General features: G+C 40.9%; 1 protein-coding gene across 7 annotated transcripts in view; it reads right to left on the reverse strand.

Moving 5' to 3' along the window:
- The window catches only part of KLF12 (KLF transcription factor 12), a 242,419-nt gene that overhangs the window by 80,982 nt on the left and 146,450 nt on the right, over positions 1-14,987 (reverse strand). For all 7 annotated transcript variants that reach the window (XM_074535527.1, XM_074535526.1, XM_074535524.1 and 4 more), the window contains one exon: positions 10,150-10,693. In XM_074535527.1, coding sequence (XP_074391628.1) covers positions 10,150-10,693 — 544 coding nt within the window. The remainder of the gene's footprint in view (positions 1-10,149; positions 10,694-14,987) is intronic.

Below are 14,987 nucleotides of genomic sequence, written 5' to 3' on the forward strand. Positions count from 1 at the left end.
TGGCAAGCAAGGTGGAGAAAAGCCCACAAAACATGCCAATGCATTTTAACCTCCCTTCATGCTTTACCTTGTTCTAACAACCATGCTCTTCCTTGAACTCAGGACTATGGATCCAGAAGGGACTTGGCTGGGTCACTGAATCAAGTCCCAAACACAGGCAGACACATTAATTAATAAACCTTAAGTGGCTTTCTTGCCCTTGCTATGCCTCTTGAAAGGCAAGATTTGTCCAACAGAGCTATCTGGTGGTTTTGTGAAGTGTGAATGAGGTTAAGGCGAGGCAAGCAAAAAGAAACCAGTCAGAGACTGGGGACAAAGTGGGACAAAGGTGCCACTGAATGAATGCACAGGAGGTACAGAAGCAAGCTGTTAGCTCTCCGTGCTGAATAGACTGGTGAGCCAGGGGAGTTAAGAGCGTCTGCAAATGCTGAAGGCTGCAAGCAGCCACGTTGCTTCCCATCCTTGTTAGCCTCAAGAAACAATGATCCTTTTTTGCTAAGAAAAGTAGAGAGAATTGCTCATGATGCACACAAATACATGCAATCACTTCTTAATGCCCCTTTGCCAAACTGTACCAAAAAGGAGCTTCCCTCTGGGCATCATGAGCAAATTCACTTCCTGCACTTGTTTTAAGTGAAGATGTGCAAATTTATCACACATAAAGCATATACCAGCCAGTAAATACTACACAACTTAAGTCTATCATCATTAATATTGTATCTGCCAGCTGCCAGTTGCCAGTAGGAAAAAGCCTGATCTGGATCAGATATAAGCTTGCTTCTATTTCTGTCAAACTGAACAGTTTGGGGCTTTAAAATTTATTCTGGCTGTGGGGTCAGACAATACCTGATCCCGCTTCTGAGGACAAAATTGCCTGTTCTACAATGCTGGAAGAGATTTAAACTTGCACAGGAGCTTTTTAATGAGCACTGCATACATTGTGCTTTCTGGCACACGGCTGCATTGGTTTTGACATGGTACAGGATTAGCCATGTCACGGAAGCACAATCTCTGGGAAGGATCCAGCTTGTCGGTTGCTAAGGGCAGATGAACCCCTTGGAACAGGATCAAGCCTCCACCTCTCCAGGGGAATAACCTGAGCCCACAGCCACACCATCAGGGGACTTTTTCCCTCTTCATTCCCTAAACTGGTGCTCCTGCTCGCCCACATTCTGGAAACCTCTGGGAAGGAAGGGATTGTGGACTTAAATTGCCGCAGGCTGACAAGAGCCCAGCATCCCTCCTCCCCCTTCTCACACATGTGCTGCTGATACAAAGATGGTAGGTAAATTTTCTCCTTGTCTGTCACACTTGGGTTTCAGCCAGGTATATCCTAACATCTTTGCTTTTTTTCAGTGATTAATCAAGGATACACACCTTAAGTGCTCTGATGTGGTCAGACAAAGCCAAGTACTGTCAGAGGCCCTGCTTGTGGCATGGAAAGGGCCATACACCACAACGCTGCTGTCACCACTGGCAGCTCTCAGTTACTGCAACCTGATTTACTTTGCCTAGTCAAAATTCCTGTGAGTGAAAGGGATGAAAACTCATCCCATCATTAGGCTCATGAACACCCACTAGAAATAATTTTATGTCTACATCCTATCTTTGATTTAAGGGCAAATATGAGACCCTTGGGCTAAAGAGGAATGATATATTTAACAGCAGGAGAAAACTAAGTAACCATTAGGAGTTTTGCCTCAATGTATAGCTAAGCCACACAGTAATTAACTGATGTTGAAATGACTCTGTGAGATGATGCTTGCTAGTATGAAAATAGAGAGAAAATTTCAGCATCCTGAAATACCTCTGTCTCGCTTCAGCTTAAAAACTCAGCTTTCTGCACTTACTTAACTTCTGAGCTAATAACTTTGTAAACTTTCCCACATGTAGGTTTGCCAATGCAGCACACCACAATAAGAATCATTGTTACTCTACTAAAATAATTAAAAATCTGTTTCTGCCCTTTGAAAGGATTTCCAAATTCAGAGTTTGCTTGCCTTTGTTTCACATTTTAAACTCCCCACCCTGCTTTCTCTGAAGGATGCCTTATCAACCTGCTAATCAAAATGATCGTTCATGCTGGGATTTCCAACTGGCCCTGCCATTCACCCATGAGGACTTGCCTGTCAGAAGCAGGGTTACACAGCTCTGCAGTGGGCAGTGACACCAAGACCTGAGACATCAGCCTGGATGGTGGCGAGGCCCCTCCAGCCTTGCCATATCCAGCCTGGTGATGGGTTTGGTCTTGGAAACGCAGCCACAGATTTTTATTGCGATGGAAGTTTAAACGAAGCAGAAACATGGCTCAATAAGCCAGAAAGGGTCACCATTGATGCTTCCAGTAAACTCCTCTCTGGTCGATCTCAGTCCATGTTGGCATACAATAGATTAAAGACTGTTTCCAGCCGCAAGTAATGCTTTGCACTTACTTCCATTAGGAATGGAAAACAAAATACTACACCGCATGTCAAAATTAACAATAATCTCATTACTACTGCTGTTACACATGTGTGTCCCAGTGTCTGCAGAGCATGAAGGACTGAAGTAAAAACAGACATTTGCTGCCAAACTCCTAGAAGGATGGAAATGGAAAATATGGCTAAGAAAACTTTATGGCACTCATGTTTTAGCTCATTGCACAATTAATCTGCCAGCATCAGAAACACTGCAGTTATGAATACTACAGTGTCTAAACCATAACTCTGGACCCTTAATTTTGGCATACAGCATAGTTCAATATCTGAAATACTGCAAGAAAGCTCCTGACCAAGAGCAAGTCTTCTGCTCTCTCTTAAACTGAAACTGTCTCAAATGTCTCTAATAACAAATGCATCGGGGTGGATCGAACACCAAGCAGAAGGAAATCATCTCCATCCTTCTTGGTTACTCCTGGAAAATGGGTTTTACAACTGTGGAAGTCACCCTCACATGACAGTTTGATGTTTGAAACAAATGAACATCCCCCTTCTTTGAAATTTTTTTAGAGAACAGGACACCAGCATGGACTTAGCAGGAAAGCATCAAAAAAAATTGCAACAGACATCGCTATGCATTTCTAGTGGTGGAAGCAACACTTCCAGATGCAGATGTACAGGAGCTACTTAAAATTATGACCTCAGAGACTGTGTTGTACTCAGGTTTATTTAATGCGTTCTAGGAAACAAAATTGTGTCTTTACAGACCTACCAAATGCACAGGAATGACGCTACTCACGATCTCCTTCTCCTAAGCCGGTTCATACTATATAAAGCACATATACGACATTTTTCTTCCTATTTAAAGTTCATTATAAATGCTTTATGCATTGGAAAAATGCTCTGAGTGCACCAGTCAGATTTTTGATCAAAACAGCTTGGTTCCTGGTAGGGGCCGCAGAATTGGTCGATTTATTTCATAAAATTTTATGTACAAAGCAGCACTATCCATGAACGTAATGGTCAGAATATAGAGTCTACAGGGGTAATTTTTATTACAATTTATAGCAAGATTACCCATACTCCACAGTTTTCAGATTTTATTAAGATTTTATGGCACTATATGGCTTTAGCAGTTAACTGCACCTAGCGTGGTTATGGTTCACAGAGAATGGGAACTGGCACTGAAATGCACAGTGTAACTAATCTAGCAGAGAATATTAATTGCTATGATCCAATCAAAGGCAATATTTAAAATCATTTCAACAGTCAAGTAATTTGCCATAAACCTGTAAAATAATAGCTATATGGAGAAATACAGAGGTAAGAGGGATTGCATGGATGAAATATATGCACATACTTAAGTATCTCTGTCATTGGGTTGTATACATAAAAATACAAACCCATTTTTTAAACAAAAGACTTTTCTCTTTCTAAGCTATTTCAATGCCAGAAGACCTCATCTACACAGAAAAGGAAACTACTAAGACTGCTGAGATTTATGTCTCGCTGAGCATCCAATACACAAATACTCTATCATCAAAAGTAAACAAGGAAAATAATAAGGACAGAATGTATTTAATATTGGATAAAATACTGTGAAACTACTACACTATGGTAGCAGACCGCAGCTTACACACTGCAAAAGGCAAGAGATATTTTAGACATCAGGAAGCTTCCAGCAGGTTGGTCCAAGGCACAATAAAACCCAAGGCAGAGAGAAAATAAATGAGAAGTTTTAGGCATGTGTTTCTGCTGGATCCAAATTCATGCGATAAAAGCAAGCAGATCAAAGCTCAGCCCTGGTGAGAATACAGAACTGAAGGGCCAGAGGCATTCTTGGCGTGGAAGAGAAGGAACTAACAGCTTCCAAAAGGTGCAGGGACTCAGGATATGTCAAAAGAGATTTACTCATCCCGCTTATGCTGGTTTGCAAATCAAGCTGGAGTATGCTTGTACCTCATTCCCTTCCTCAAATCCCTCCTAGCTGAAAACGAACAATGAACATCAACACGAACAAATCATATTGATGAATCTTAAAAGAGCATTTGCTTCTAGAGTGAAAGAACTCAAGAATGTCACTAGTGAATCACTAGAAGGAGCACTTTTCTGGAAATTTAAGTAGAAGGCTGTTTAGGGAAGTCCCTATAGTTAAGCTGATCCATTTTGTCTTAAATCAACCTCCTTGGTTTCAAATACCACAGTGTTGTGTGGCAACTTATAGTCTGTGTTTTAACTCTCCACTCTGGCAAAAACTACTGTTTACTCTAGCTCTTAAATAATGTGCACCATCTTCAGGAGCACAGGTCCCACCGTGAACACAAGCCTCTCCTCTGCTTGCCTCTCTTCCTGCCAAGCCACTGCCAACCTGCTCCTGCTTTCCCAGAACCATGAGTGCTTCTTCCAGCTGAACCAACCAAACAGGAGGAGACAGAGCCAACATTCTGGGGGACAGCAGGGGGGGAGGTGGACAGGCTGAATACAGACAGCCACAGAAGATTTTTGTGCATAACAACAAAATGATGGCAGCTAAAGTAGAAACTCCCAGCCTCAATGCAACTCAAATCCAAAATAACTGTCTACTAAAACGCAGAAAGGATAATCACTCCGCATGAAACAAAAAAGGCAACACTACTGGTTTTAATTAAATGTCTCTTCCATAGCATAATTTATACAAACAGACCATATAATCTGACTTCTAAACATATGGAACATCTTAGTTTCTATCTTTTAACTGCAAATTGCATTTATTTTTGCAAAATAAACTTTACAGTAGGCAGAAATAACAGGCTGTACTTTAAAAAAACAGTAAGAGCAGTGGATAATGTAATCTAATGGTACTACCTGTTTGAAGTCACAAAAAATCCGCAGCAAAAGATACTGCTGCATTTACTACTTATTAATATATCCACAATGAGGAATATGCCAAACAGTGCAAACTGTGAAAAGAAAAAGCTGTGTATTTTTGCCATGGCCAAAATACAGATACAACACAAAAAAGGTCCAAGACCATGTCATAACAGCTGTTTATGTACAAGACAAGCAGACAAAGTTCAGTTGGCAAGTTTAAATTTATAATGCTCTGACTGGTGAATTTTGCAAGTGATTGTGCCCTCTGAAAACATAAAAACCCATAAGAACGAGAATTCATAAATCTGATTCCAAAACCCCAGAAATATCAAAGTTGCACCAGCCCTTCATCCACCATTATCAGGAAGGAGCTTCTAAAAGGCTCTTCAATGAAAGCATTAACTCCTCTGAACTACAGAAAACAATTTTCAAGAATATTGTATTTGGCAAAACCTGCTGCTAGAGGGACATGATTTGCCAGTAGTATTCATGGATATCTGCTGAAAGCAAAGAACAATGGTCCAAACCAAGCATGAGGTTCATGTAATTAAAAACACTGAGGTTCTAGTTTTTCACAAAAAAAAAAAAAAAAAAAAAAAAAAGCTGGAATAAACATTTTCAACATAGAAAATGCTACATTTTTTTCCTCTATGCTAAGTCTCAGGAAGAGTGGAATAGTTTTTCTTCTAGAAAATTTTCTCTTAAAGGAAAAAGAAAAAAAAGAAAAAACACAGAAATAGCTTGAGGCAGTATGGAAAATGTAAGTCTCAATGGTTTACATACAGACAGACTCGGAGCAACTGAAGATTGGGGTTTAAGTGAAACCATCAGGCAGTCTTATCTATAGGTGCTGCTACCTGCTGGGCCTCTAATTAAACTTTTAGCGATGCTTACCATTGCTAAACAGGGAGCAAAAAAAAGCAAGGAAAAAGCTTTTCTGGGACTATAATACTGTTTCATGGAATATTTCAATGTACAACAATGTCTAGTCACCACCACCGAATCCTTACAGAAAAAAAAACCTCCAAGCACCTTTGAAGGCTGTGACAAGCACAGTGACCACTGAAAAAGTGAACTTTGAGTCTGCCATGGTGTGGGGGTGGCACAGGGCACAGTCTAGCCCATGGTGTCCATGAGGACTTGCACCTGGTTCCCTTCCCCTGTGTGCCCATCAGCCCTAATGCATTTCTCTGGTTTATGTGTATGAAACAATGAGAGGAGAAGGTTGTAGGGGGCAACCTGCACAGCCGGGCTGGTGCTGTGGGGGCTGCAAGAGACCCCACTGCTCTGGAAATCACCCTTGAATGCATCCTCCCCATTGGTGCATAGGGGGATGAAGGTGCCTGGTCAACAGTGGGGTCTGTTCATAGCTGAATGTTGTGGTGTTAGCAACTTACAGGAATTTACTAAGATTTGTAAATGGCAAGTGATGTATTACCGACACCAAAAACAATGTTCTCTAATTACCTTCTAAATGAGCATTGTTAATAACTTCCTAAAAATGCACCAATCCTGGTTTTGATTTAGATTCGGTTCTTAATCCTGCAAAAGCACATCACTCTGACATAAGGGTGCTTTTCCAGCATGACAGCCCTGTCTCCCATTGCCCACCTTGGGGTGCAGCACGTGGCACAGGATCCAACGGGATGCTGCCAGCACCTTGTATATACAAGGGCTACGTGTCTTCAAAACAAAAAGAAACCTTGCAACCAAAAAATAAAAAAGGGAGAGAGGAGGCAGGATAGACAGCAGAAATAAACAGCAAACTGAGAGGCAGTAAAGGAGATCTGAGACTCTTCTGAAGGATGGTGAGACAAAGAACGGCATGATGAATGGCACCGCGGAGAAGGATGTGCAGAGGCGGAGGAGGAGATGACAGTATAGGTTAGAAATATTAACAGAAAAGGAGAGGGAGACGAAGCAGAGCTGCTGAAAGTGGCACTCAAAGAGCAGTCAGCAAGATGGGAAGGACTAGGAAAAATAGATAAATAGAAGAAGACAGGGAAACAGAAGACAAAGTAGCCACTTCTTGTGCCAGAGGGAAGAGAATATTCAAACAGAACATGAAGAAAACACTATTTGCTTGAACTGCCTAAAAAAGCAGCCACCAGGAGAGTTTTGTCTGAGAGTGAAAGAAGGTCTGGGAGGCATCAGGAAAAGCAGAAAGCCACCTGTGCAAAACACCTGGAGACAGTATTAGAGGGATGATGACAGCCTGAGAAGGTTTTGCAAAAAAACCTAAAAATTAAATGGTTCTAGTCAAACTTCAAGGGAAGAGGACAATTCAGCATGAGAAAAATAAAATTTGGAATAACAAGGAAAAAGCTTTTCTCTATGCCCTAGTTTCTTGTATTTGCTCCCCTCAGCACCTGAAACCTAGAAATACAGGAGATGCCTGAGAGCTCAGGTCTGATGTAATTTTCATATTAAAAATATCTCTTTTCAGGAAAGTGCCTTAGTTCCAATTGTGTGAAAAGGGCTTAGATAAAGGGTCATGAAAAACATAACTTTAAGTGCTTCCCAACTGGCACTCCTGGATCATCAACATCGTCTCCGAATTAGCACCAATGCAGGAATAACACAGGGATTATCCTGCTGATGGTCTCTGTGGATCATCTGTTTCACTGTGCACATTTTTATGTTTCTGAAAATTAGCAGCATTCATGTAGAAGTTGAAAGCTGTGAGTCTAGATGACTCCAAACCTGCATTTGTCCATCAGCTAGTAGAGGATTAGGAACTAATTCAATTTGGCAACAATGTCCTTTTAGGATCTGTGTACACTTATTTTTTGTTATCAGCACAAGAGCTGATTGAAGGGAATTTAGTCTGCACACATATTAAAATAATTTAATTGGTTAATTTGTGCAATATAACTGCATTGAATTATTTATATTGTTTTGCACTAAAGAATGAAAAACACTCCAGCAAAAGCTGATAAAAGATTACTACCTAGAGTGGATTGCTGCCCAATTTACTTCTATTGTATTTATTTAAATTAACCTGAACTTCTTAATCAAAACCATTAAGGACCACAAAATGAGTACAAATCATGAGAAAAAATTAATAAACTGAAGAACTGTTGATACTTTATTGTGCTTTAACTGTGCATTAATAGATGATGCAGGGGCTAATGGCTAATGACCTCTACCAATTAGAGCACAAAGGCCATATTGTCAGGGCAGGTCTGAAGGCATGGAGTTCACATGCTGAAATCCCTACAGCACATTAAATTCTGGAATTTTGTTGATGAAACTGGGGTAGTGAATTTCTAGTTTTACAAGATCAGGAGATGCTTCCTACAGAGGAGACTACTACCACAGCCAACCAGCACCTTCGAAAAGAAAACAAAGAGGAAAATTTCTCAATGAGTTCATGGTTAGGTGCACCTTGAAGGGCCAAAATCAAAATAAAAACTAAAACTTTCCTTTTTCTGTTTGTTTGGGGTTTTTTTCCTAGACTACACGGTATGAAGTCCTGGTTTTATTCATAATTTACTGACAGAAAGGCACAAAGGGCTAAAATTACACCACTGTATGAAGTGCAATAAAACTTAAACCATAATTTTGAGGCTTAAAACTAGACTCAGATCAACAATGAGTTCATTTCCCATGTCCAAGCCTACTGAGAGAGCAGAGTCCCCCTTTGGGTAGTGAGGGAACAGTAGGAGAGTCACAGACTAATACCCAACAGGATGCCCCTAAACATCTGAATGACCCATCACTGTAGGCCTGTACAATAACACACAGTTGCCAGTTCATGAAAAACAGACATGAGAGGTAAGAAACAAGTTGAGATCTGTTCACTCTGCAATTAGGAACACAAGAGATGTTATAAGACTAAATGTCCTGCAGTCTCATAAGCCCCAAAGTAAGGTTATCTGTCAATACCCTCCCTTTCTGCCTCAAGCAATACCTCATTTCGGGGGAAAATTACCGTACTTTATTCACTCACGTGCAATGAGCCTTGAAATGAGTATCTCATTCCTTTCCTCATATTCCCATCTCTGTCGCTAATGCCTCCTTTATAAAGCTGTGCTTTCAAAGTTTCTGGGCACATCTGTTTTTTCTTTCCTTACTCCACCCATCCTCTCACTATCCGTAACTCGTTTTTGCTCCCTCAGTAACTGCTGGGTTCTCACTCTTTTTTGCTTTCCAGCTCCCCTTTCTGTGTTCTTTGGACACCTCAAGAGTGTATCTGTCCTTCTGACATGTGCCTCTTCCTCCCCTCACACCTCCCTGTGCCTCTCAGGTCCTGTGTCTGTAAAACTCATTTCCAACATAAACACTCTGGGTGGCTTCCTTCCCTTCTGCTGTTTAATCTGGAAGAAGAAACCTAATTCAAAGTATTGCACTGCCACTCCTTAAGCTTAGTAAAACCTACTTCTCTGCATCTGCTAATGCTCTTTGGTCCACAAGCCTTTCCTTCACACATTCCTAGAGCCTGATGATTGCTTCCTACTTGCTGGGGAACAATCCCTCTGCCATTCCTCCCCTTGCTAAATCTGAAACACCTGGTGAGTTTTCCATGTTTATCTATGATGTTTTATATATTGTCATAAATATCATACACTGACATTTTTTCCATTCTCCTACTTCTTCAGCTTCTGGGGAGGACTTATTTCTCTCAGGACAGAACCTGCCACAGGTTGTCTGAGCATCTAACACCACTGCTGAACCCAATCTTAATTTAAAAACTTATTTACCTTAAAGATCATCTGGGATAAGACTTTTAAAGGTTCCTGCAAGTTGTGTAAGTTGTATGTTTTTTCAGCAACAACACACTAAGTATGGAAACTAACAACTTTATAACTGTCATTATGTTTTTCTCATATAAGACCAGTTTCAGAGATGCCACAGATGCACAAAACTGGCTCCACCTTACCTTTGACATGGCTTCTCCCATCCTCCAACAGTGGTACTACTATAGTGTTGTTCATATTCCCAGGTGATCTCACAGCTGTATAGACAACAGGTACCGACTGTACCACCACGGGGATACGGTGCACGTGACTCATTTTGTTGGACTGCAAGTTCATGGGACTTGAAGGTGGTACTGGATGGATAATGTGCAAAAACTGCTGGCCTCCAACACCAGATGCAGAGGCCACAAGAGGACCTGGAGTTAATACTGACGGTACAGACGCTGCTGAGGAGACTGATGTTATTACTGTGGGGGATGAAGCTGGCCGACTGGAAGAAGAAGAAGTAGAAGTAGAGGAAGGGGAGGAGGCTGATGCTGTCATGGAAACTGGTGAAGATGAAGCTGCTGTAGGGGACGACCTGGCTTTGTTTATTGACAAGTCCACTGGTTCAGTCTGTGTTTGGAAATGGTCTGTAGATAATGAATCCTCCGTGGGGTCGGCCTTCATGTTGTTTAGTAACAAGGGTACAGCATCCATATCGGGGTAGTTGTGGACGTTTGGAGACTGTTGAGGAAGAACAAAGGGACACAGTTATATGTGTGCATAAAGATGACTTGCACACACAATTGCTAACGCACACCACACAACTTGATCATGAAAGCCACAGAACTTAGTCCCTTTTTTTGGATCAGCTCATAATTTTAAAGTACAAATCATGTTAGAAAGCATAGGCATGTTCTGTTTGAACAGAATTTAAAAAAAATTCTATTCCCATTTCTTAGAAAGTGTCAGGATTAACAGTACAAAATCATCCTGCTTCTTTGTACTATGCAAAGTCACCAATGACAGAAATTTTAGTATCTTCAGCAGTAAAAACTATTTATATTGACAGAACATTTTTCCCCAACATCTAATTTTAAACCACAGCATTACTCTCTTGTGTCATCATCACTCAGACACGAAGAAAAAATGGTTATCACCATTTCTCAAACAACTTTCTGCACGCTCCAAGACTGCAATTTCCCCCTACTTGTCTACCTTCTTCTAGACTAGCCAGACCTGGTTGCTTCTTTCTGTGATGTCTGTTTCAAAACGACTAGCCTTAGTACCCACTGGTTTTTTAGAGTGATCTTTGAAATTGTGTCCACAACAGATTTCAGAAGGTGCCTTACTCTACCCTCAGTCCTTCAGTTCTATGTTTGACTTCTGCATTCTGAATACTCACTGGTAATGAACTTACGGGTCAGTACAGAGCCACACATTTGTACGACTGCCCTGTCAGAGCGAGCAATGGTTACAGCAATTCATTATTCTGAACTAGCCCATTAGATAGCCTTCCCCATTGTTATTGTTATTATTTCCATACTAACTGAGAACAATTTTCCTGACTTGACAAAATAATTTTATGCTTTAGATTAATTCTTTCAAAGCTGGTTGGACTAAATTTATCCTAGAGTGGTGCTGTCTGCTATTTTTATAGTTTTCCCTTGTTTCTGTCATCAAAGAGGTTAATAGAATTTTTGAATAATGCTAGACCAAAGACAGATCCCTAGAGAAGTTCATTTGATATATCTTTCCATTTTGACAGTCCATCATTAATAACCAGTCCTTAATGATGTTTTTTCAAGTAATTTTCACCAGGCAGAGCAAGGCTGGAAATGCCCATCGATAATCTGGTCTAAGACAAAGCACAGCTCTCAGCTCCTTAGCTAAGGAAGCCCACAGCACTGCACTGCAGCAGAGCTTCTCTACAGACAGGCAGTCATAGTGTAGCACCAAACCCCAACCTCAACACAAAACACTGCTCCTTCAAACCTCACTTGACCCAAAACAGTTATTCCCTGTACAGACCTAAGCAGCTCTAAATGCATTGACTTGATCTCTAGATTACAGTATTTACAAAGTATCTACAAATATTAAGTCAAAAATATTTAAGCTGGAAATATTTTATTGCATCTACTGTCAATAAACTAAGAATCAATCAAGCTATGAATTCCCTTTGGGATTTTGATAATCAACTACTATAAATATTTCCAAGGAAAAACCTCCTTGTTTTGAGTCAGAGTCAAGCTTCAACAGAGAATGAAATTCTATTGAAAAAGAAAAATATAAACACTTATATTGAACACTGCAGTAATAAGGACCTAACTGGATATTATTCCTGGCATGCTGAAAGATGAAATGTTCTAGTAGATCTCACCTATTCAGCTGATTTGGATTGGTTCTTGGATCTGACATTTCCCCCTATCTGAAAGCAAGAATATCTGTGGAATGATCTCTTCCTCTATTTATACACCAATCAATTTAAAATAAAGAGACCACCATCTAAATAATGGAGTCACCTGAACCCTGGATCCTGCTATTCAAAGCAAAATAACCCTTTTCATAAAGACAATGGGAAATTACGCTAAAAAGAACACAAAGTGACAAACAGGTTACTTTTCAAAGCACATAACCAGCCATGAGTGACAAGGCTATGTAAAGCTCTTCCTCAAGAAGGCAAACCTGCCTGTAATTGCCAGGCGATGATTCCTGGTAACTTCCTCTGAAACACCTTATCCTGGCTGATGTCCATAATGTGACCCCCCCACCATGCCATCATAAAAACAAAACCATAAACATACACAGAACAGGAAGTTTATTTGTCAAATCTTGACAAGTCTCATCTACATGCACTTGGGCAGACAGACTGATCCTGCTGAATTGAACAGACAGGCACCAGAGCAAAGGCAAAGTGGAGAGGGACACCTGAACCCTCATAAGGCCAAAGGCAGCATCTCCTATCTTAAATGTTTGAGAGGAGAGGGATAAATGGCATCAGCTTTTGCAGGAGAGATGAGGGATCCCCTCATGCACATGGCCACATCTAGAAGAAGCATGAATCACCAGCTCTATCCACAGTGTAGATAAATCCACTACGCTAGAAATCCTATGTTTCTTCACTCCAGGTTTTCCCTGGGTGCCAGAGGCAGATATCAGGTTGATCCACTGCCACAAGGGACTGAACACAAGGGATCTCAAAAGCTACTGCCAAACAGGATGGTGCATCTGCCCCAAAGTCCTACCTGGCTTTGCAGCAAGCAGCACTAGGTCCCTCACAAGAGGAGTAAAGAACCTCAAAATCTCCTGTAGATGACACCACACATAGTATTTGTTTCATGGATAGAGTTAATGGTCTTTGACACAAAGCACAGGTCACGACTTACAGATTTTTCTAAGTTGTGCTAAGAACAGACCTTTGTTTCACTATAGCAATTACACCTACTCCTTTGGAAATTCAGAAAAAAAGTAACCTGTAACTTCAGACTACCATACAAATCACTCTCTTTTAACAACTCTTCTACATTTACTTTTGCTTGTACATTCCTTACATTCCAGAGCTGCTGGAGGGGCCACACAGTCTCTGTGTACTATGGTAATGCAGTTGATATTATTATTTCAGTGTTCAGCAGTGAAACAAATCTCAAAACCTTTACAATCCCTTCATGAATTTCTCCAAATAGGATGCCAACTGGCATGCCCTTCCATAGCTGCCTTTCCCTGACAAAACTCTAAGACTAAGGATGCCCTTTCTTTGGTAAATTCAGGATGTGACTGATGTCAGCTGACATTACAAAAACCAGCAAGATCCTTATCAAAACAGGTTTGTATGTCTCATATTTAAGACAAAAATTGTAAGCAAGTGCTATATTTTCTTTTGCTAGTGGTAAACGAAGAGATCTACCCCAAAAACTCACACTCCCTACAAGTGGTATATGCTCCTCCATGACCTCAGATTTTATCTAAATTGCCAAAACTCTATTTAATCAGTATGTGAACCAAAACTTGGAACATTAAATTTATCATTATTTTCTGAAAATGAATGGTATAAGTAAACTTCTCCCAATGATGACAGCTATTCCAGAATACGGGAAGAAGAGCAGCAAGGAAGCCAAAAGGAATGGCTGAATTCTCAGAACACTACTTCTTAGCATCTCCCACTAATGTTATTAACTGAGAAATACCTGTTCATTTTCCTGGACACTGAGTGTTGTTGTTAGTTTTATCTAATGGAACTACATATTTTCCAGCTGAGAAGATAATAAAACTGTGGCTGCGATATTCAGTGTACCTTCAGCCATTCTGTCAGCTCAACTGGAAGGGAAACAAATAGATTTCTTCTGTCTCTCTGTCCTTCCATTCTCATCTGGTGAACTGGACTTCTTGTGGTGGTGGTGTGGGCTCAGTGGATTGCTACTTTGGGCATCTGAAGCAGGCTTTTCCTGTCTGGCTCCCAAAAGCATCTGTGTTGGTTTTGCAAACTTCATTTTGGTTTTAGCAGTCTAAACTCTGTTGCTGAGAGTTTGGCAGCTTTCAGAACATTTGGTGGCTTAGAAAGGGTTCATCCTAAGGTCCCTGTAATTCAGTGGGCTGCCCTGGACACCAGCCCAGACCATGGAAACACAACATGAGGGGTTACATCTCCACGTGGCCTCCTTCATCTCACTGCTCAGCCCACTGTACAATGGAGAGGGACAGCTTCAGCCCTGCCTCCAGCTGGGACTTGGAAGCAAATCTCAGCAACGCCATGTCTCTGCAACATTGCTGTTGTATCCTTATGCTGCTCACCATCCACTCCAATCCAGGCTGAGCCAGAACTGGAAAGCCGGTAAGGATGGCTCCCTGCTAGAAAAGGCTTTTTAATAAAACTGCAGTCTCTATTAATCAATGCTCTTGGCTCATGCTTTTTGTGCCTGCCCTTTTAAAGCTGTACACCAGTATTCTCTGCAGTGCTCTGTTTCATTGGCTTGTCATTAATAAATACCACCAGGAACATAACACGTGATTTCCCTATTCACAAAGATTTTTTTGGCTGAAT

The sequence above is a fragment of the Zonotrichia albicollis genome, chromosome 2, assembly GCF_047830755.1.
Source record: "Zonotrichia albicollis isolate bZonAlb1 chromosome 2, bZonAlb1.hap1, whole genome shotgun sequence".
NCBI lineage: Eukaryota > Metazoa > Chordata > Aves > Passeriformes > Passerellidae > Zonotrichia > Zonotrichia albicollis.